The sequence below is a fragment of the Tachysurus vachellii genome, chromosome 4, assembly GCF_030014155.1.
Source record: "Tachysurus vachellii isolate PV-2020 chromosome 4, HZAU_Pvac_v1, whole genome shotgun sequence".
In the NCBI taxonomy this organism is placed as follows: Eukaryota; Metazoa; Chordata; class Actinopteri; order Siluriformes; family Bagridae; genus Tachysurus; species Tachysurus vachellii.
The window spans coordinates 11,490,593-11,515,475 of record NC_083463.1 but is presented as its reverse complement, the minus strand read 5'-3'; the positions used below and the strand labels follow the sequence as shown (position 1 = coordinate 11,515,475).

General features: G+C 36.6%; 2 protein-coding genes across 2 annotated transcripts in view; both read left to right on the top strand.

Annotated features, from left to right (window-relative positions):
• Positions 1–442: 442 nt before the first annotated feature.
• slco2a1 (solute carrier organic anion transporter family, member 2A1) lies at positions 443–20,665 on the top strand. The gene is made up of 14 exons (XM_060867753.1): positions 443–694; positions 5,841–5,978; positions 6,688–6,850; positions 8,261–8,473; positions 8,560–8,658; positions 11,092–11,228; positions 11,628–11,703; positions 12,027–12,191; positions 12,322–12,523; positions 15,260–15,407; positions 17,004–17,173; positions 17,866–17,930; positions 19,436–19,556; positions 19,828–20,665. The coding sequence occupies exons 1-14, from the start codon at positions 635–637 to the stop codon at positions 19,946–19,948; spliced, it is 1,878 nt and encodes a 625-aa protein (XP_060723736.1). The 5' UTR covers positions 443–634; the 3' UTR covers positions 19,949–20,665.
• Positions 20,666–21,324: 659 nt separating this feature from the next.
• Positions 21,325–24,883, top strand: part of rab6ba (RAB6B, member RAS oncogene family a) — a 72,639-nt gene continuing 69,080 nt past the window's right edge. Inside the window, exon 1 of the mRNA XM_060867750.1 lies at positions 21,325–21,546. Within this exon, the coding sequence (XP_060723733.1) occupies positions 21,477–21,546 (70 nt within the window). The 5' untranslated portion in view covers positions 21,325–21,476. The remainder of the gene's footprint in view (positions 21,547–24,883) is intronic.

Below are 24,883 nucleotides of genomic sequence, written 5' to 3'. Positions count from 1 at the left end.
ATATAAATAATATATATAAATTATATATATATATATAATATTATTATATATTATTTATATATATATATCAAACACATAGCCATATGATAAATAGGCAAACACATAGCCATGAACCTGATATATACCTATTTTATATATATATATATATATATATATATATATATATATATATATATATATATATATATATAAAAAAACCTGATATATACCTGTATGTATATATACTTCTAGATCAAACACATAACCATAAACCTGATATATACTTATGTGTACATATACACATAATGGTTAGTACACATAAACAGGATATACGTGTGGCTATACATGTGCTGCATGACAAACACGGTGTAATTCACTCTGGATGCACCTTTTTCCGATTGGTGAATCAAACGAATCAAGACTCGTTTAAAGTTGAGTCATAATGAATCACTCGCGCCGAACGAGATGTTCGACAATAGTAGCGCGTGCGGCTGTGGGTAGAGTCCCGTGTTACATCACCGCATGCAATAAAACCCCACGGCGGAGTGCAGAACCCCGGACTCATATACACACACTCACACACACATATACACACACTCACACTGTGCAACTGAGTCAACTATACTTTACCAAAGGGACCACAACAGGACCAAACATGGAGATATACAACAAAGACATTAAGAAGCCCAAGCCTTCTGTATTTTGTAACATCAAGGTAAATGATTATTATTATTGTTGGTGTTTGTTGTTGTAAGACTTGACTTTTTTTTTTCTTCATTAAAAAAACATTTAATTTATACTGTAATGGGTTTACAAGTGTATACTGCAATAGGAGCCTATTAACCAACTTGAAATGCAGCCAAGGCTGACTTTCTGGCACCAGCATGTCTAATGCAATAGTTCAGAGTCTCTCAGCTCCCAGTGTCCTGCACAAAGTCAGGTTTACGCTGTGATCACACACTCATCCAAATCAATATCAAACCCTGCATGACCTGGATCAGGTGTGTTAAATAGGTAAAAACCTGCCTGTTGGACAGTGTGTCCAAAACGCTGGAGCTGAGAACCCTGCTTTTATTTATTACTTCTCTATTGCACAGACTGCTGCTGAGCCTTGCACTGAAACTACATCATATTGAGCATTGGACATTTATCAAAAATGTTCTTATGGAAAAGAGCTGGTTGTATTCCTTCGAAAACACTTAATGTATTTTATTCCTAGGCTCTGACTGTGATCTGGAATTTGGCATTATATAGTCAACTGTAGCCTGTCTAGAGTTGAAGATTTAATGATCTTCCTCAGATGTCAAGGGAATACATGACAAAATATTCATTTATAACCTTCATGTTTGTCCCGAACGAACTATACAACAAATGTAAAACTTTTATTCCTCCTGCATGCTTTCATTCACGATTCTGAATGTACATTTTTTTTTTTTGTTTTGTTTTTTTTGTTATGTTGTGTGTTTAATTGTGCTTATATTACTATTTTACACTGCTGTATTCTAAACCTTTACCAGATTCAGAAAATCATCAGTTTATCCATTTTTCATGAGAAGATTTATTTGGATTTCCTACTTGCTTGTATGTCTTGCTTTTTTGATCAGTTGCCATTAAATTCAAACCCTAGCCAACATTTTTTTTCTGGCACCGAATGAGAGTTCATTGTAGTTCAGCTGACATTAAAAGTGGATTTGCAAACTTTTAATATGCAGCTTTAGTTTATCAGGATCCTGCAGTCTTCTTATAAATAATATCCATATTTACACATTATTAAAAAAGCATAATAATAAATAGATCCTGTGATTACATTAATTGTGCTCTGGACCTGTGTTAGTAGGGTTTAAGCATCATTGGAGGAATGTATCCTGGAAATATACAAGTTCTTTATATTTATTGCAGTTTGACCTTGACCTTGATGCTCTGGTCTCAGTGTTAGATCACAGTGTTGCAGTGACTCTTCTCAGCTTAATAACTAAGATACAATTCACTCTAATTTCCAAATATTCTCTTAGTCAGAGTGCTTATTTCCAAATATTCTCTTAGTCAGAATGCTGAACTCAGGATTGTTTACATCTAAATCACTGCTGCATGTGGGGGGGTTACACCTCATCCTCTGTGTCTTGGTACATTGTACACGCACATATCACATACAAAAAGCTTCCAGAATAGAATTAACATCCGTTAACATAACGTCCATCCTGATATAAATGAATACAAAGAGCAAGTTTTAATTCAACACTTTGATATAGTGTTAACTCTCTGCAGGGATTATTTACACGGCTGGTCATTTTTCCAAGGAGTTCTCACTGTGTGAGAGTAAATCAGTAGTTACAGTATGTGTGTGAAAGAAAGGAAGCTTCACAGGAAAACGAGTTGAAATCAGAGATAAAGTACACTCTGTTCATGGTCTTCAGTGATGTAGTAAAAAAAAATCCCAATTTCTTGCTAATGTATTTTTTTTTTTAAAGAATTTTGAAATGATACTTTTCTATGATTTTGATTCAGAGCCAGAAATTTGAATAAGATCAATACAGATATAGTTTCTTTAACATATTTATAACAGAAACTCATTTTTAGTTTCATTGTTCTTATTATTACATGATCTATTGATCAATGATCAATAAGCATGAAGATGAAAAACTGAATCCTTAAAGGATTGACAGCATCATACAGTGCTGAGGAAGAGAGCAGCTGGTGTGCTAGCAACATATTCACCTCAGTTGAAATCTAAATGTGTAGGCAGGAGATATTCTGCTTTCAAAAATAAAACAAGACCATCGTAAATTTTCTAAATGAATATATGTCATGCTGAGTGAGTGCGCGAGTGAGAAAAATACAGATAAGGATTTGTCACGTTTTTGTTGTTGAAATGAATGTGTGGCAAAATTTCAACCCTGCATTGTTTACATTTTCTTGAGTTTGACATTTGCAAAAGTACACAGGTGTAAAGTAGTACAGGTGTAGGTGTGTCATGTATCTGGGTTAGAGGTTAGCCCACGATGGCGTCAATGTCAGGAACTGGTCTTTCCTCTTGTGCAAACCTGACCCCTTCTGTATACAGTATGTTTGGCTGGTCACTGTAATTCCTGGAAGTTGTTTTTGCATTAAACTCCACTGTGATGAAATACCAGTAGACATGGTATTAATTTATGACAGCAAATACTTCAGTGCCTGTAAATGATATGACTGGATGTCTTATATTAATCTAATCTTGAGAAGCAGAATGGCCTTTTTTCCTAATTAGGTCTTAAAAAAATATTCTGGATTGAGCATAAATCCTGGGCGAGGGAGCACATTGATTATTTTAAGACATTAAGAAAACTTTTGAGTTATTTGTTGTTCTAAATATATCCGGCACACAGAACTGTCTTTTCTCAGCTTCGCATTTATTAGATAAGAGAAGCATTCAAGAATTTTGTAGCTTGCCTTTCCCTTGATTCTTCACTCACAGTGGGGCTCTGGAATCACCACAATGGAGGTCAGGATGAGATGCTTTTGCAAGATGTGTGGTCTCAAGATGAACAAACCTTCGGACTACACCCAGAACAGAGAAGGCTGTTTTGATTTGTTTTTAATATCTTAACTGTATAAATAAATCTAAAAAATCTGACTAATAAAAAAACAATTAAAAATTAAGATAAAAAAAACAAAACAATAGAGCTATCACCAACATAACAATTAGCAAGACTATACACTAAATAGTTTGGAGACTAACCAGAGTAGAGGCAGAAAAAAATGCAAAGATATTTTTCAAAGGGAAAAAAAAAAACTCAGATTTAAGCTGTCTTTCCATTTTATAGCTTCCTAGACAGCAGTGTACAGGCCTGCCAGGGCATAACTGCTTGAAAGGAGGATAACAGAAATATGTATCTGAAAACAATCTTTACGACAGTGCGCGGTTCTGGTTTTCCTCCAAGACTCTGCAAGTTATTTGCACAATCACTTCATTACAAAGGAAAGTAATATGTGCGGTCTGTGCTCACCCGAGGCAGCTGTAAGATTGTCGTTAATGACACAATGAGCGATAAGTACAGGTGTCATCGCCACACTGTCTTCCAGAAAGATGGAGAATGAACTTGCCAGCTGAAGCTTGCAAGAGATCCCATTTCAAGTCTGGGAGCTAATTTAGAGTGTATACTGAATTCAGGATGAATACTTTTGTCTCAGGAGATAAACTATCTGTCTGTAATTGTGGTGTCAATCTGAGAGCCTTCAGCTGTTGAAAAGATGAACACATTCGCTACAACTTTATTGTAGCACTGCACTTGAAATGATCCAGGCTTGCTCTGGCACAATCAGGCTAAATAAAGAACATTTTCCTAGTCTGTTTATAGAGCGAATTAAAAGGACGTCATATCACACTGCTGAAGTAGAAAGACATATAGCTGCTATTCAGAAAGCTAACAAAGGCATTGGTTAAGGCTGGTTGACCATGACAAGACTGTTAAAGCATATCTGAATATTGAAAACACATTTTCTGAATAACACAGACAGCGTTTTTACAACCAAAAGGGTATAAAAGGGCTTATTGTGTGCACCAACAAACCATAAACCAAATAATGAGCACCTTTTCCAGGAGATGATGGGAGGCTTAGCGCCTGCCTGTAGCTGGCACCGAACAAAACAAAAGAGTCGTCTTCTGTTTTGGGGAATAAATCCAGTCCTAACCTGTGCTATGACATTTCTTCTTGTTTCTGTGATTTTTAAGAATCCTCTCTCTCACTCACTCACTCACTCATTTTCTACCGCTTATCCGAACTACCTCGGGTCACGGGGAAGAATCCTTTGAACCAGAAATGAACAAGAGAAAATGAAGCATCTTTGTGTATCGCCTTCTCTCTATCCGCCTCTGAGTGTTCTGGGAACAGGTTAGAATTGATGAGCTTTGATCTCTGCCATACCTTCATAGATGAATAGTGAATAAACGTCCTCAAAGCAAACAATGCCTCTAGAACAGTTTAGAACTCCTGGCTGCAAAGCACAGATATATGTTGTGCTTTACTGTGTTTAAACACTTACTGGCACATGGCTCTTATGGGCACTGATTTCACCTTTCTACTCTGCACCTTTAGGGAGTTCAGCTTTGCCATATCACACAGTCATACTTCAATAGCCTGTTAATGCGGATGGAAACTAAAGATTCTTCAAAGATTTTCACACTTAGAGCCGCTTGTGCCTTTGGGCTTGAATGAAGACAAAGCTGTTTATCTGGGTAATTTAAAACAGACAGCCTCCCGTTCCAACTTTCCATTTTAAATACGCTCTGTTCAAACACAAAGTGACTACTTTGCACAAAGTGTTGTGTTCGCTTCTATTCAGGAGACTTTTCTAGGAATGTTTCTGAGGAATCCATCTGTTTTCTCCCTGAGGTTGAGATTATTCTCTCTAAGACTTGTTTATCATCATCATCATCATCTCTGAATACACTTGGGATTGGACTTTAGTCCGGTGCAAGGCAACATACTGTACACATTAGTGATATAACTCAAAGGCACTCTGCTCAGTGTTTCATATGTTCATATCTGTTTTAAAAACAAAACAATATTATGCCTAATATTTGTATCTGTATTTGGTTAAAACACATTATATATATTCAGACTGAATCATTGTATATTGGATCTATTCCTAATGCACACAAACATATGGGTAAACTAATATCACTAATCCACCTACTGGCATAAAAGTGAAAAAAGACCTTACTAAATCTCTCTGGCTAATGTACTAATACTGACCTTTCAGCTGCATTATCTCTATTTATTTAGACAGTATGTTGATTTAACCAGATACATTGTAAGCAGTAAAATGTGTGTTGTATCATATTTATTTTTTTCTGAGTTCTTCCCCCTCCTCCTCTCTCCTAGTTCTTTGTCTTGTGCCATGGCCTGCTCCAGCTCACCCAGCTTCTGCACTCAGCATACTTTAAGAGCACCATTACCACCATCGAGAGACGCTTTGGTCTTGACAGTCTGTCTTCAGGAACCATCTCATCCCTTCATGAGGTGCTCAATACACAAACAGAACAACACCAGCACAGAATTGGATTGAGTTCAATGTCAGGAAAAGAAAAGTTTGATTTGGCAATGTTAGTGTTTCACTTGACTAATCCTCATATTTTTTTTTAGTTTCACTTTCTATGACCACACATGGTTTTTCATGACAGTCATGATGATTTCCTTTCAAGCAGACACTGCAGACATTATTACAAAACATCTTACATCATCTTGACATTGCCATGTAGGTCATAGGAACAGGAACTCCAGTAGATGTCATAAGTAGCGAATAAAGTGACACGTACACATATACTGGGAACTTTTCATCCTAAGATTGATTCAAATGGTAATCGTAAAATTTCCAACTGAACATAAAATGTAATGGTGCCATATTTCTCACCAGGAGCAAATTTCCTTCTGAAGGTTCATCCTGTTTGAAGTGATGTCTGTAATGAATAATTCATGTTAGTTCATGTTAATTTAATTCCCCAGTCAAGATTTGCTGAAACATTGCCACAATCTTTTTTTACCTCAGAATTTTTAGTTCAGAGATAAAAATCAGTTAAAATAGTCTATATGAGCATAATTTACCTTGCTACTGTTTAGAAGTTCAGCAGGAAAACAGATATAAATAGAGTTTAATTTTATTTGAGTTTAGCCTGTCCTATATAAGCACAGTAATGAGATGTGTGTGTTTGTGTGTGCGTTCTCTGTGTAGGTGGGGAACATGGTGCTGATAGTGTTTGTCAGCTATCTTGGAAGTCGTGTCCATCGACCTCGTCTTATTGGACTAGGAGGCCTGCTGATGTCCATTAGTGCCATGATACTGACATTACCTCACTTCCTGTCTCCACCATACACCTATGACTCTGTCTTAAAAGGTGAGTGCACACTGCCACCTGCATCTTCAGCTATTGTGACATGGTCGTAAAAGAAAGTGAATTGTCTGAAGACAGTTTTGTGCCAAATACTGTTTAATAGAGTTTCAACCAGGAGGAATGAAAACATACTTTCGTTTTCTGAACTTGAACTGAATAACCTTTGTAGCAAATCACATACAGTTATGTCAATTATTTAACTGATTAGACCAGAGACCATCAGCAGGGCTAGAGATTAGCTCAGGAAATAATGTTCAAAGATTAATGGCCTAAATCAGATTCCAAACAGAGGTCTTAACCTTTTGTAGTTGAAGCACCATTGCAAAAAAAAATAAAAAAAAAATTAACAGCCATTACATTTTTGGGTGAAGGTTGGCAAAGATTAAGCTATGCTTTACATCATGCCTGTGACAGTCAACCACTTATTGCTATCATTCCATAGTGATATGTTCAAGGGAAAAGGCTAGACTGGTTTAATAATGTTTAATATTTCACTGTATTATCCATGAGCAAAAAACACACCTTCAGGCCCATGAACTCATAAAAATAATAACATCCACTAGAATCAAAAAGCAGGCTAGAAAACTAGACAAAACTTAGCAGGGGTCTAAAATAACATCCACCACTGAGAAAGACATTGTAAACAGGACAAGGTCTTAAGATCTCTCCTGTACCTTCAGCAACAGGAAGTAGCTTTAGAGCCTCTGAACCCTTGTGAGCTGCATCTTCTCTTCACCACATGTGTGTATGCAGCAAAAAAATCTGAAAACTAGAACAAGAGTAAAGTACAAAAAAATAAAATAAATGAGTTCTGAAAATAAGAAATGTTGGCAGAATTAAAGAGGAGATTGTACATTAAAAAGGTTTTGTGAAGTGTATTCAAAATGTTGCAAGGGCTGTGTCCCAACAGGATTTAGCTGCGAGACATTTATCTCAATGCAGAAGAAAAAAAATACAAAAAAGGTAAGATTAGAGCTCCCTGGAATTACAGTTAGCACATATTTCCTCCTCTATCTTTTCCTCCCCTTTTCTCTCGTTATCACATTCACGTACTGCTCAATTTAGTACTTGGTACTACCACTGGTAAAATATGTTGTGAACCCTCTATTTTGGCTTACATTTTAGTGTATGAATGCAACCAAACAGTTGTGGTAGTCAGACATGTCATAGGCAAATTCAAACTTGTCTCTCAGACAGACTCACTCTATAGCCAATCAGGAGCGAGTGTGTGACATTTAATAAGGACTGAACCTTTCCATTTTCAGTTAATGTTTGGTTTCTCGATTTGTGGTTGTGCTTTTGTTTTTGCTGTTTGTGCTTGTGGTTGTTTAATGTATATTGCACTTTGTGCTTTGGTACAACTTTACTCATGTACAAATTTACTCATGGTCACGTGCTTATTTTGTCCCACAGACAGCAGGCAGGACATGTGCAATGCTCTGCGTTTCAATGTGTCCTCAGCTTGTGGTCAGAAGGACACCCATAAGCTTATGGACAATACAAAGCTGTGGTTACTCATGGCCATGGCCCAAATGCTGTTTGGAATTGGCTCCGTCCCAATTCAACCCTTTGGGATCTCATATGTGGATGATTTTGCTGGGCCAGGCAACTCCCCTCTCTACATCGGTAACTACTTTATCTGTTCTGTTCTGTGATTTTCTTTTTGAAGACTGTATACCAGCATATATTAAGTCTGCATTTCTTTGCTCCAGCCATACTCTTTGCCGTGTCTGTGTTTGGGCCTGCCTTTGGCTATCTCCTAGGATCTGTGGTACTGAGAATCTACGTGGATGTAGACAGAGTAAATGGAGGTACAGTTTCTTTTCAGCAGTGAATCAGTATTTATATTGGGGGATGTGATAGCCTAGAGTTTAAGGTGTTGGACTACTGATCAGAAGGTCATGAGTTTGAATCCCAGGTAGACCAAGCTGCCACTGCTGGGTCCCTAAGCAAGGCCCTTAACCCTCAAATGTAAGTCACTCTGGATAAAGGTGTCTGCTAAATTCCTGAAATGTAAATATTCATTTTTCACCCCTCATGAATAAAGTTCCTTATGAAATGCTTGATGATTGGCTCATGAACTGGATGATATTAGCATGGGGCAGACAATAATGTACAGAACACAGGATTGCTAAATGAAATGCTTCTTCCATCTTTAAGACCTAACATACTTATACAGCCCTTGTCCTGATTTCAGCTCTGCTGGTGTGTCAGTTTAGAGACAGATGCCAGATATCTCATTAGATGGACAGGATGTTTCTGCCTATCTAATCTTTAGTGATATATCTGCTAAATCTCAGGCATGATAGTATGCTCAGGTCTGATACACGGCTGGGAGAAAATGGCAAAGCAAATGGGTTATAGTAAACATTAAATATGTATTTAATAGCAGTGTTCTCATTGGTCAAAATCACTGAGAATAAAAGAGAAATAATGAGAGAGCTTGCACATTTTTGTGGAATATTGCAAATATTTTGTAGGGATGAAAGTTTTCTTGTAACAGCATTCGGTGAATGCAAAAATAAGATTGGTGAAGTATTTTAAGCGTGGTTATATGTTGGGACTGGCAAAAAAGTGCTTACTACACATTTTTATTTAAAAAAATATCTTTTTTTAATTTATATTTATTTTTTTCTTCAGAAACACAAACAAAAAGTGGATCTAAAACTTTTACACATCCTTTTTAAAATGATTGCATGATTTATGATGTAAAAAAAGAAGATAAATTTCTACCTTCAATGTCATGTAACAATCAACAAAACTCAAGTGGAACACAAATGGAAACAATTTCAGGAGGCTGCACATCCTTTTGTAATGGAGCATGTGACTGTGCTCCCAAATAACCAATCGCATTCACACTCATGAAAAGTAATAGTCAAACACCTGTCATCAATGAAGTGATTCTGATTAACCCCAAATAAATATCAGCTGTTTGTGTAAGAATTTCTTCATTACTACTGTTACATCGGTTTCATCTGGCTGCTGGTATCAATACGGAGAGGAGAATAAAAGAATTTCCAAAACATTAGATGCATCATGGAACAACATAAAGGCCATCATTAAGTGAACATTCAGTGACATATAAAGAACAGGGCATCCTTCCAAAACATATGGGATACATTATAGCCTTCACACCCATATGTAGGTCTTAGAAAATTGGAAGCACACAATTATGCAGGTTTTCTTAATATACCATAGTATCAAAAATTTCCCTTCACAACAAGGGGATCAACTGTGTCTCAGCAATGGCACTTCCCCTGTGCACGAAGCAAGGTGAATAAAAAATGTTGTCTGCCGAAGTTGATCTAGAAGAACTTGTGTGTCCTGCACAGAGCCCTGACATTGAACTATGAACCCCAGTGAACACCTTTGAATGAATAGGAATGTCAATTGTGCACCCGGCCTTCTCTTCCAACAACAGTGCCTGACATTATTAATGATCTTATGGCTGAATGCACAAATACTCAAAGCCAAGTTCCATGGGGGATGTTCGAAAAGCACACATAAGTGTGATGGTAAAGAGTCCACAAATATTTGGCCACTCTCTCTATTCGACAACTATCTCTTACATTATTCCTACATCTAAGATATAGGGTACGGTGACTAGACGGAATCACCCCAAACCATACACAATGAAGCATGATGGTGGCAGAAACATGTTATGGGGTTGCTGCTCTTCAGCTGGGGCCCTAGTGAGTTAAAGGGAATTATGGGTAGACTTTCCAGCATGATAACAATCCAAAACATGAATCCAATTTCATAGATCTGACATTTTCGCAAGAAATAGTGGAATAAAATTGTTAACTTATAGATGTGCTGCAAAGGTAGATTCTTACCCCGAAAGTCTGAGTGCTGTATTATAAACAAAAGCTGCTGTAACAAAGTATTTGTTAAGGGGAGTTCACACTTGATACTAAGGGTGTATCAAGTTCACACTTGATACACTATTAATAACAAGGGTGTGTAAACTTTTTATATCCAGAGGTGGAGTGGTCTAAGGGCGTTTTACCTATATTTAAAATAATTGTATTTTTAAAATATAGTTATACTGTATATTTACATACATATTTGCTGAGCATTTCTGAAAATCGTACTATGCCTGAGATAAAATTGCCTATGGGAAATTAACGACACTAACCTTAAGGAAGATTTTTTTTAAACGGTGCTCAACCGAAAAGAAATCTAGGAGTTAAAAACCTTGCACCCCTCCTTTAACCCCTTCTTATGCTTTCTTTTATTTGTAGCAGGGGCTCTGGAGTTGACTCCTATCGACCCTCGCTGGGTTGGAGCTTGGTGGATGGGTTTGCTGATCTCAGCTGGGGGGATGTTCCTCACCTCCATCCCCTACTTTTTCTTTCCTAGGGCCATGCATGTGGATAATGTGAGTTATTACCAATATTGCCAATACAGTGCTACTATACAGAGAGACTTTGTTCTGTTTTAATCTTAATTCCTGTAATATGGCATTTATTTTTTAAAGCCACTGCAGGAATTAAATGAATGTGTACCTAGCTGCTTCTGAAACATTGATACACTGAGAAACTTGTCTCCTCTTATCCTGCAAAGTAAAACCTATAGCTTGACCTTGTCTGTTGTCACTCATGTGAGATTATTGTTAACATTGACATTTTCTGCAGAATGTTGTTTTTCCTGTTAAAAAACAACTTCTATGTGTCACAAAAGTGCCTAAAGCTTTATGGGATTCTGAATCTACGAGTACTACAGTACATACCGGTCATTTGCAAAAACAACATTATTTCACCACTGTGTTATTTTCCAGAGCACTGCAAACAAGAGGGACATTTTGAAAGACAGCCACAAGAGTTCTGACATCTCCATGCTGGATTTCCTCAAAAGTAAATACACTGCTCCTGATCATGAATGGTTCATTTTGTGGAACTGTGACACGCTTGAACACTTATAAATAAAATAAATAAAACTGACAAGGATTTCCACCACAAATCCACAGTGACATGACTCTGGCTCCCAGGTTGTCAGCAGTCATATATTAATTGCCTACTCAGGTAGATTACACAGTGTGCTGCCTACCAGGCTTTTTTCTTGACTCATACTGTACTTGCTTTGGGTTCTGCTGAAACAGGATCTGACTACATATTAGGGGTTTAGCAGCTCTGACAGTATGATTTATTAAAGACATGCACATGTGTTTTTTGCTCAGTGTTCCCACGACTGTTTGTGAGGTTGTTGCTCAGTCCGCTCTTCTTGCTGCTGGTTTTGACCCAGTGCTGCTTCTCCTTGGTGATGGCCGGACTAGCCACCTTCCTCAACAAGTTTCTGGAGTGGCAGTACAGTACCTCAGCAGCTTACAGCAGTCTTCTCATAGGTGTGTTATAGCATCATGCAGAGAAATGGTATGGAGTACTAAAACATGGTCTCTGTACATAGCATCATTACACAGAATACAAAAGCAATTTTTCGCATGATGACTGAAAACATTTGTGTTGCTTGTCCAGGTGCTGTGAATCTGCCTTCAGCAGCCATTGGGATGCTGTTGGGTGGTATAATTATGAAACGATGGGGCCTGTCACTTCGAGTCATTCCACGTTTCTCTATGGCATTGCTCACCCTTTCCACAGTGTTGTGTGTTCCCCTGTTCTTCATGGGCTGTTCCACTCAAACAGTCTCTGGGGTTTATCCACCCAGTGGATCCAGTGGGTGAGTGAAACACAGCAAGCTTATAAATAAACAGATTTACATAGCATCCACTGCTTAACCCTCATGATCTGTTTACTGTTAAGCAAATGAAGGTCCCAATGACATAAGCAATTACTTTAGATTTTATAGCAGTAAGGTTGTAAAATATATCTTAAACTTAAACTACCTCATAGTTATCAGCAATATAAACAGCATTGGACGGGATTGTAAATAAAAAATAAATGTGTAACAGACCCCAAAGCACATTTTTGTTTCAGATTTGCAAACACCAGTCATTTGAACAAATTATTACTCTTAGGCATTAGTGTGTAGTTACAAAAGTCATTCAAAAATAAGTCTAGATTAATGCTCTAAATATAAATGCACTCATTGGGCAAAGATTTGCTAAAATCAGCCACTCCATCGGGTCACTGTTGGATGCCTTTGGGTTGTTATATAAAGTGCTTTTGGGCCAATGTTAGGACAACAATGTCGGTAGTTATGAAATGTTTTTGCTAATGTTAACATCAACATCGATACCTGGGTAAAAGTAGAAAGTGCTATTATAGTAATATAAGTGTTTTGGGGAAAATTTCTCTATTTTACGCAATTGTAAATGTTTTTTCAACATTAACTTTAACTAAAGTAATACATTGGTACATTCTCCAACTTTAGTCAGTTGTAATCAACAGAAATAAGATATTCAAACAGCTTCGAGCTGGATTTTGTGGCTGAATGTGCATTTTATTCGGTGAGAAAGAGGCAACAACAGCTCTTTTGATGTTGAAGGTTGCAGACCCATGGCCTAGAGTATACCAGTTTGCTGATTGCCTGATCTGAATGTTTATGACTTCTGATTACTACCTGTTGTTTCTGGGAAAAAACCTTTAAAACCAACGTTATTATTTCAAAAACAATAGTAAAAGCAACAATAATATAATAATAGTAAATTACATTAAAATAGCACTTTTAAGACCTTTTTCTACACAGTCTTCCATTTAGGGTTTACTCTGGTGAGGTAAAGTGGAGACATTAGTACAAATAGTTGGTTAACCCAGATGGCAAGGTGGTGGGTGAAGGATTCGCAGTTCAATCCTACACTTGGGCTAATGAGAAATTAATTAAAGAAAAATAACCATTTGCAACCAAATTTATTTTGTGCAAACCTCAATAAGCATACTACAATACAACCTTCGTGTGAATTGACCCAGTTTCTTGTAAAACTATTCTTTTTATGGAGCATGTCTCTGACTGTATCCAGCAGTAAACATTCATTTTGTGATGCTTGTTAGTTGAAGGGATAATACTTTAAGCATTTTATAGAACTGAAACCACTTGAGTTTACACACAGATCCAAACACTCACCTCTGCAATATAATGCAAAACCAAACATATTACACAGACTGCGATGGAGAACATTTCCATCTAATGTAGTGTTACTATGTTTTACTTGGAATCTCAGTGATGACAGTTCTCAGTGATTTATGAGATCTCTTTCAGATGAACGATTTCGTGCATTTTTATAAGCAGTGCTTAAATAAATTGGTCATTTTGGCTTGTTCTGTAAATGAACAGCTGTCTCTTTTGGACTGTACAGCTGCTTGTGTGCTGCTCGCTGGTTTTGACCAGCAGTACAGGAACTCTTTAAAAGTGAGTTTCCATATGACACCATAGACTAATTTGCATATTTACTGAATAATCATTAGCCTTTGAATCTCAAAATTTGTTTTTTACATTTACATTTATGATGTTTAACAGAGCCCTTACCCAAAGTGACTTTCAGACATGCTTTTGAAGTTTATCAATAAATATATTGATACTAGGTCATGGACTAAGTATTACCGTAGTCCATTTTGTTGGGTGGTAACACAGCAAGTAAACACACAGATCATTTTTCTTATAAACAAATGCTAGTTTAAATATTTTTACAAAATGGTGTAATAGGATTGTAGTTGGGAAATAGACATGTTGGAAACAATTACAGAAAATTGATTTTAGAAGAGAGTCCAAACCAAATAATAAGAAATGTATGGTTAGGACAGACAGCAGTGCTCAGCAATTGGCTGTTAGGAACAATAGTGATTAGTGATTAATTGTTAGGAACTAGTTATTGGTTGTTAGGGACAGTGGTAATCACTAATTGATCATTGGGAACAATTAGTGATTGGGACAGTGGTAATCACTAATTGATCATTGGGAACAATAGTGATCAGTGATTGGTTGGTGGGAGCCACAGTGATCAGTGATTTGTTGTTAGGAAAGACAGTGCTTGGTCATTGGGATCAATGGTAATCAGTGATTGGTTGGTGGGTGCAACAGTGATCAGCAGTTGTCATTTTGTTCAACATAATCGGGGATTGGTTGTGGAAAACAATGGTGATCAGTGATTGGTCCATGAGAACTAGGGCATAGTATTGCAATGTCTTTTCTGTTCTGAGTAAATGGTTCTGAAATGAGGCAGAATATTATATGCTTCTCATATCGTAGCTCCCTCCTTTGTCATGCCATTTGTGAAAATTGGGAAAATATACAGGGATGTAACTATTGCAATAGCACTATGAATTAAAATTCCAGGTGCTTGATTAGTATGCGATGGGCAGATATTTTTGTGCTGAATTACAAAAATACCTCACCAAGATATTCGTTTTCTTAAAGGCCTGACCTACATTTTTCCGTGGTTTATATTAATGCTACGAAATCTTCTTCATAAATATTGTGTTTAAGACCATACATGTTTTTTATGCTGATGTCCTACAGGTTATCTTTTTCCTGCAATTCCAACTGCTCATGTCCGAAGAATGTTTACAATCCAGTATGTGGGAATGACAACATTGAATACCTTTCCCCGTGCCATGCAGGCTGCACCAGCTTTACAAAAGACCCCAAAAACAAATTTCGCATTCAGGTGAGAAGCTTTGATCCCAATAGCCTGATGCTAAACCTTCTACTAATGAGCACTTGATTTCATTTGTGGCTCCCATGCTTTTTAGCACATTGATGAGGTACATTATATGGTCAAAAGTCTGGAGACACCTGAACATGACTTCAATATGTGGTCCTTTTGTGGCCAAATTTTCCCAAAAAAAGCAAAAAGCAAAAACACACTAGAATGTATTTGTATGCTGTAGCATTGCAATTTCACTTCACTTGGACAAAAAGGCAAAACAAGCTTCAGCATTACAATTTACCTGAAAACATGGTGTGCTAAGGTTGGAGTGAAAGAACCTGAGTGGTTTGCACAGAGCCCTGACCTCAACCCCACTGATCACTTTTTGAAATAACAGCCCAATCCTTCACTACACCAATGCCTGAACTCACTAATACTATTGTTGAAAATGGCCAAAAATTTACCATAGCCATTTTCCAAACTCTAGTCAAAATGCTCTTCAAAAGGGTGGAGAATGTTTCAGTAGTAATAAGAAAACCAACTTTCAAGTGGGATGTTCAGCAAGGGTGTGGTGGTTAGGTGCCTACATCATTTTGGCCATATAGTGTAAGGGTACAGTAAATACAAAATACAAATATAATGAAGTTTTATTATAAAGTTATTTGTAAAGTGATTTGAAAGCTTTTAATTGCTATTCAAGTTCATGTGTTGCCTTCACCAGGTCATTAAGACTAAAGAAAGCACAGCAAGCTGGTGATAAAACAAACTTCACACTTATAATTACTGGCTCCATTCAGTTAATTGTTTAAGTAGGTAAAACAACTGATACATTTTGGCCACACAGCCACATCATTTACAAAATTACTAAATCCCTAACTGATTACTATGGGCACTATTAGGGACATGATCAAGTCCTACTTATTTTTTGGCCACCCACAAAAAAGTGCATCCTTCACAAGCAACATTAGCTAAGCTAACCAGCTACATAAACACTACATGATGCTAATGTTGAAAGTTAAGTAGTTAGCTAATCAAACAGTGCTTCTTCAGCAACATTAGCTATTTGACATTGGTGGCTTTCTAAGTGTGCTAACAAGATGCTGACATGTTATATTCTAAATATTGTGTAATTTAAACTACAATATTGTGCAAATCTATAGCCAGCATCTCTAGCTAGCTAAGCTAGCAAGCTAGCTAATATTATGCTTAATGATTATGCTCCAGTAAAATCAAGTTCTTATGTGAGTACAAGTTTGTGCATAGTGCATGAGAAAAAAAATAACATAATAGATCTTAATAAGAATTGGCTTAAATGTTTCCCAATAAAATAAGGTTTTCATTAGGGATTTACTATCACATACCACCAGGACTAAATGGGGCCTCCGTTCATAGATGATTATCATAAGAATACAATTATATAAGCCACCATTAGGAAGACCACATTCCACTAATCAATCATCATAGACCACCAGAAACAAATAACAAGCCATTTTGGGAAAAACACATTCAATTAATTTACCACATTTTAATCTACAAATGTTGATGAACATTTGGGAAATTGTGACTTCAAATATAGTAAACACATACTAACAGCCCATCTATTTGTCTACACAGTCCTTCAGTAACTGCAGCTGTGTGATGGTGGGCGCAGGCATGGGTGGAGCACGTCCTGGTCCCTGTGCCAACAGCTGCCCTCACCTCCTTCTGCCTGTTATCTTCCTCATCTCTATAGCAGCCCTCATCGCCAGCCTCACACACAACCCAATCTACATGATGGTGCTCAGGTACACACGCACACACACACGCACACGCACACACACACACACACACACACACACACACACACACACAGACACACACACACACAAACACACACACACACACACACACACACACACACACTGAATTGTAGCATATTTAAGTGAAAATGAGTCACTGAAGTAAGGAATAGTATAATAATCCACAGCAATTTGGCACACAAGAACAACGAGTAATACATTTATTCATTCATGGTTAGGGTTTAATCTTATGGAACATCTGCAGAACAATTTAATTCCTGTTACCAATTATCATAGCCATTAACAGTCTCTTTTTTCTATCTCTAGACCTTAATAAGCTAAACATGCAGAGAAATTGCAAGTTGCATGTCAAACTCCATCCAAAAATGCTGAATAAATGTCTCTTTACCACATACATACAGGCCTCATACATATATGTCTCTGTGTGTGTTGCTAAAGAAAAAATAACATACAAGATCATATTACTGTAATCCCTGTAGCTGCAACTATTGTCAGAGCTGCAGTTACAGAATATTAATCAGCACCTCCTGATCAATCAGAATCAAGCATTCAATATCTCTGTGGTATAAATAAATTGTTTAAAAAATTGCAAGACCCAGATTTTAGATTTTAAGGATGATGCGAAGATGCTTGAAACCTAGTCAAAGTCTGACGTTTGTATACGCTGTTTAATGCAGAACGGTGCCACAAGAGGAGAAATCTTTTGCCATAGGAGTTCAGTTCCTACTCATGAGAGTTCTTGGTAAGTAGAAATATCACTCAGTACTAGTTAAGCATGTGTTCTGTCTTTCTGTAGACATGCAGCAGGTTTGGGAGCATTTGGGATGTCTCCTACTGGAACGATATTATAGATATGCCATATGTCTGGGATGAATATGGATGATTAGCTGAATTCAGTAGACATAGATAAGGATGAGTCACACTTTCAGAACAAAATAAAAATGCCTTTTTTAAGTCCTGAACCAAGCGAATGAGTTAAGTTTACACAGGGAGAGAACTCCCTACAGTTCTCAGTGTTTAGAGCTGAAAAAAATGATTGTATTGTATTTATTAAAGGTATTATAGCACCCCCTAGTGGTGGTAAGTGGTTACATACGTATTTTCCACTGTTAATTAAACTTGTTTATGATAGTTTTTATTATGTAATTTAACAGTGTTTATATTAGTTCAGTGGAACATAAAGTGAACCTACAAGTTTTATGTAATAAGAATATGTGCAATATTACTTTAGAATTTAGACATTTCTGACTAGATCTATTCTCAGTCTATTGACCCTGCGATCTTTATATACCTGAAACAGCTAATGCTATATAATTCTCTGGATGTGTCTTAAATCCTTAAAGTCCACGGTTATTTGCTTCCTTACTTTAGTTCTTACTTAATTATTATGCATTAGCAAGTTTCAGTGATTTAGTTTCTACCAGTAATAGAAAGGAATTCTGGACTAACTGCTATAACACAACACATACAAGGTCCTTAACCAACCCTCAACTGGGTAAATTAGATAATACTGATAATCCATGGTGCAGTCACAATGATCCTTTTGTATCTGCAACATGTTAATAATTTGAAATAATATAAGAAAGATTGTATAAATTACAGTTTTTTGTTCATTTAGTTCTGCCTAGAATAAGCTATTTTACATAACATTAGTTTATTTTACATAACGAAAGTTAAATATAGTCCACAAAATAAGACAAAATAATAACTAAATTTACACAAATGAACCACTTCAAATGTTTACGACTGTATTGAATGCTAATAGTAAATGTATTTGATAAATATTATACAATACAATAACAGGACATTACAAGTAATACTTCCAGTTCCAGATACGTTGTTCCACTGTGTGTACGTTACTATATGGCTTACATTATTCTTCCAATAGGGAAATTTATCATGATATTTAAGTGTAATCTGACACGATAGTAAATGCAGGACAATACAAAAGCAAAGTGAGTTAGAATCCTTATTAGAGAGCAGTGGGTTCATAAACAGCCTACAGCCATAAATCACATTCCTTTCATTAGTCAAGACTTCCATGCGTGCATTAGTTTAACCACCGATCTCTTACTAAGAAGACTGTCGCTCTGATTCACAGGATTAAAATCATATATGGTAAAAATGGCCATTAATGTCTACCTGGCCCACACTCATGCATTAAAAGCTTCAGGTATATGGGCTCTGTTTACTTCATGTAAAACCTGTATTAGTAATTAGTAATTGCTTTTCTGTGTGTATGTGCAGTATGGCTACCAGCCCCTGCCCTTTTTGGGATGACTATTGACACTACCTGCATTTGGTGGAAAAAGGTCTGTGGGAAAAAGCTCGGCTGTGGTTACTATGACAACAACCTCTTTAGAAACAGGTATGGGAATGTTCTGACTTGACCTAAATGCATATGAGGGTCTGTTTGTGCTGGAAATCATAAAGTAATGATTACTACACATGTATATTTCTGAGAAAAATGAACTGCAGATGTTGTGCAAAGTCACAATTAAGTGGCGAAGGAATCATCTTCACCAATTTGTCTGTGTTATGCAATGAGAATGAGATGACAGTAATATTGTATTGTGACAGTGAATAATGATGATGTTGGTGATATTCAAGAAGATGATAGAAATGCCTGTGGGTTGCAGGTACCTTGGTTTGCAGGTGGTGTTTAAAATTATGGGTGTCGCTATGCTGGGTCTGGTAGGCTGGAAGGTTGGAAGAACCAGAGAGTACAGTCTGGAGAAAAAACCAGAGGGGCCGCTGTGATGCTCCAGTCCCTCTGAGCACACTCATTCTGTAGGAGATGCGCCTCTTCAAGGATCCATTCAGCAAACCAGGCCATTGGCACCTTTTATGCCATGTCCTCTTCATTATAGCCCTGCTAGAAGAGCGTCTCTGTAATGCATGGCTGGATGCTATGATACACTTTGCACTGACTTGCAAACATATCCTACAGATGAACCTTTTTAAACCATGAGACTTTGTGCCAGTGTTTCATCTTTTCATTTTATGAACTGTTAGTTTAATATCCGTAACATTCACATGATACTACTAAATTTTAGACAACTAAACATTATGCTGCTGGTTGAAATGTTCTGGTTATCCACTCATGAAAAAGAAGAATCCTGTACCTCTGTTCAGTCTGTATTAAATGTACTGAATGTGTTATGGTGGGCTCATGATTAAGAGGTTTCACCCTTCCTTTGGTGGATATGTGAAGAATAACTGAAATATGTTAGAATATGTTTTTTACACATTTGTAGGTATATTGTCTATAATAGTGTTACTATATTTAAGAGGCCTATAATTGGTCATGCAATTTAAGCTTTTTTTAATCCTAAAATGTTAGTGTTATTGATACATTATTAGGAAATGGGTGTCTTAAATATTTGTACTGTAAATATGTATTTTTATATATAAGTTAGGAATGTTATATTCTATAACCTTAATTTTTTCACAAATAATAAAATATTGCAATCACAAGTTGCCTCTGCTTTGCTTGTGCCTTTAAAAAAAAATTATTTGCAGCATGTTCTGAATATCACAGTAGTACTATACAGTAAACATATCACTTTTCCTGTTATTGGCTCTGGATCCAATGCAACACAGGCCAGAAAACAGCTACTGAAGGTTAATGAATAAATACATAAAGTGCAATACACAGAATATATTGGAATAAAATATAAAAAAAATAAAACTATTATTTAAAAAAAAAAAAAAAAAAATATATATATATATATATATATATATATATATATATATATATATATATAATAGTAATAATAATAATAGATGTAAATATATATAATAGAAAATATACTACTATTATTTTAAATATATAATAATAATAATAATAATAAGAAGAAGAAGAAGAAGAAGAAGAAGAAGAATTAATAATATATAAGAATATATAATAAAAAATATACTACTAAATTGCACATAATAGATACAGATAATTATTAATATATAATAGATAATTATATTTAATTATCTTGCCTTTAAATGAAAGCTCAAATATAATATGTTTATAATGCTACAATAATAAGGAAACCTACTGCCGTTCCAGCATGACGTTATGTGTAGATAGAGGGCGGAGCCTCTTGCAGACTGCGCATGCGCAGCAGCTGTGACTCTATCAGGCGGTCCGGCGCAGCGTCGCAGGAGCACCGTTAGTCCAGGCAGCGCTCTGAGTGCGCGAGGCTGAATTAGTGGAAACTCGTGCGCGCGCACACACGCACACACACACTCACACACACACAAACCAAAAACAAAAACAAAGACAACATTTACAAACATGTCTGTGGCCAACGACTTCGGGAACCCTTTAAGGAAATTCAAGCTTGTGTTTCTTGGAGAGCAAAGCGGTGAGTGTCAGTGTGGAATAAGTTGTGTGTGTATTTACACACTGAACCTGGACAACTTACTAAGTTTCTCTTTGTTACACTTTATGGTGTCAAGCCTTGTTTTTTTTTTTGTTTTTTTTTTTTGCATGTGTTAAAAAATGCTTAGATGTTCAGTGTTGCAAAGTTATGTGATGCTGTTCATTCATCTGACTCTCTGTTTCCTTACTGCAGTAAATAAGATGCAGATGATAAAACAAAAACAAACACAATTCAGTGTAAATTCTGTAAAGAATCTGTTTCAATGTCTGACATTTCTCTTATGCCTCCTATATTATAGCTGCTGCACTTGGTATAGGATGGATGTGTAAATAAATATATAAATAACGGGGATGCTGAGACACACCCAGAGCGTTGGTGGCTGAACGGAACTTGTGTAGCTGTATCTTGTAGTATGGTTTATATCGACATCTATAGCCATGTCTCTAATACTGGTGATGGGGATGACCATGTCTCCATGTCAAATTGGTCATTTGCATGTATAAAGGTTGTCATGGATAATCGGGAGAACTTGGAGATGGTGTCTAGACAAATAAGCATTCATCAGAATAGAGCAGTTTGGCTGTATATTGAATGAATCATCTATACAGAGCCCTGGCTTGCTCCTATTCAGATGAATGGACTGATGATTGGTTGTATGCCTCACCAGAGATGGACATTTGCATGCAATGGAATAATGTTGCCATGGATCTGCTCCGGGGAATGTCATCTCGCCTCCGTTTGGTCTTCACTGTCTTGAGGAACAATGAGGAGTAAAGCTAAAGCTCACCCTAGACATGGTGATCAGCATAAGATGTGGCCTCTTCTGCATGTCACTTGGATTTGTACAGCCAAGGAGAATTTGTGCTAACCAATAAATCATTTTGTGACTAAGCCTCAGACACTTTGGCACAACTAAAAAGTCCCTGATGATGGATTCTTTGCTGTTCTCTGGTCATTAGTGCTTAGTCCAGGCACTGGTTGATGAAGAGGGAGTAACATAGCTCGGGAAGGATTCTTCTGTCACTGTGACATATAAAATGATGGGTCATATTAGGGTACGACATGGGGGTTACATGGTTTATGTCTCTGGATTGGTTTGGGGATAATAAAAAGGCAAAAGGAAACATATTGCAGTGCACACTAATCAAATAATTCCTTTCACTGACATTTTGGGAATTATTGTAACGTAAACGGCAGACGATGATCACATTTTATCTGAGTGAAAAATTTGATTCGGTTCATCTGGAAGATTGCAAAATATATTTTGCATTCATTTTGGTGCACAGTCACCACAGAGCATTCAGATTGCTAATCTAATTTCATTTACTGGTTTTGAAAATTTAATCCCACACTGAAAAATATGAGGGATAATATATGTATCAAATTACATATATTCATAATATAGCATAACATAAGATATGATAGCATAAAATGCACCGAGTCTTCTTCTGTAATGCTTGATGAGATGAGAATTCAAGTGAGCACTCCTGTTCGCTCCTCTTCAGCTCACTTCACTGGATTTCAAAATAGTTTTGTTCAGAAGACTGGCATGGTCATGTCAGAAGGTTGAGTCTGTGGTCATTGAACCATTTTTTTTGTAAGAATTTGTATGTAGGATTTGGAGGATCTTCTGGAATCTTTTGAAGATCAGATTTTGAACCAGATATAGCCTCTTTCAGAGGCAGCCAGAAATCTCTCAATACATTTTGGAATCAACGATGTCGTGATCCTAACAAGGTTTGCAGATATAAAACAAACAGACCCACCACATTAACAGTGGGGAGTGGCTCCTACATCTTCTATATCTGTATCTACATATCTCAAGCTATTTTTATGCCAAAACCAGCTTCAGAGTTGCCAAAAAACTCTTGCTCCCCTCTGGCATATCTTTCAAATAGTTGGCATGCAGGAGCCATATAATAGATCTAATTGTGGATTTGGAGGGTTGGTGACCCAAAATGCTGCCATCTTCTGCAAATCTTCAGCAGTGATCCTTGGAGAAATTCTTACCTTTTTAACCATCTTTCTTGCTGTGTTTGGAGGTAGCTGATTTCCCAGCCACCATTTGTATATTTTCTAATCTTCACTAGGTTGATGTATGACTGAGGCAGTTTGGTCTCTTTGTTACCTCAGTGGTCATGAATGACTATTTAAGAGTTCCTAAATCATGGATTAAATTAAAGGATCATTTAACTAGGAACATACTTTAGATACATTTTGCTCTAGAAGTTCTAACAGTGCCAATAATTTTTATATTGGTCTATTAATGAAAGAAATTTACCTCAGTTAAATGTTTATTTTACTTTTAAGAAGCTAATTAACCATAAATAATTTTTTTCAAAATCTTCTTTATCCATCTTTATTGCAGGTGCCAGTCCTTTTGGAGTGCAACAAAAGCTATGCTGTATTGTATGTCTTCATATCAATTCAACAGTTGTGGCTGATTTGCAAGACCATTGAATATTATTTAATACATGAACAAACAGTTACAAAGCATTCATATGAATAATCTATTTGAGAAAAGATAAATGTTTACGGACCGATTATATCTGTGTGGAAACCTGACTGTAATCTAACGAGTAATTGCAATACTTCTGTCCCGAATAGCAATGTAATTGTAGTTAGGTGATTATGTAGAATTTGTGAGTAGTTCTAGTAGGTGAATAATAGCCTACAGTTAGTTTCCGATTGCTGCTTTAAAACATGTCACATGGAAGGCCCATGAACTAACATGTTTTTTTATTTCCATGAAGGACAGCCTTGGTCTGTTGTGTTACCTGGAACAGATTTCTGCCATTAGACTTGATGCTTAGTCAATATCCTTTGCAACAGCTCTCTTTGTAATGGCCGGTGAAGCAGTAACACCACACGATTTTGTTCTCACAGTTTGAGACATTGTATTGATTTTGGTTGCAAGCCTGTGTTTTGCGTCTGTCTACAATCATGCTGAAAATGCACCTTTGAAAAACGGTAAGGAAATCCTTTGTAAAATGTACTTTCATGGATAATGGGAAGTAAGTAAGGGCATGTTTGGCCCTGCTGTTGCAGATTAAACAGGCTTTGTTGTCAGTGTTCTTTGTAAAGATTATCCTATAGTTGAATAATTTTAATCTGTATTTACTGGCATACATTGTTATTCTGTTATTTTTATTTATTTCATAATTCAACCTGTAAGCATTTGCTGATTTGTGCTGTTTTTCTTGGCATGTTCCAAGAATCGCGCAGCTCATCCTGACTCTTTTTGCCTGACGGCTAATTTCAGGACTATTGTGTATTTTCTCTCTTAGACAATTTATATATTTTTCCACACATTGATAAT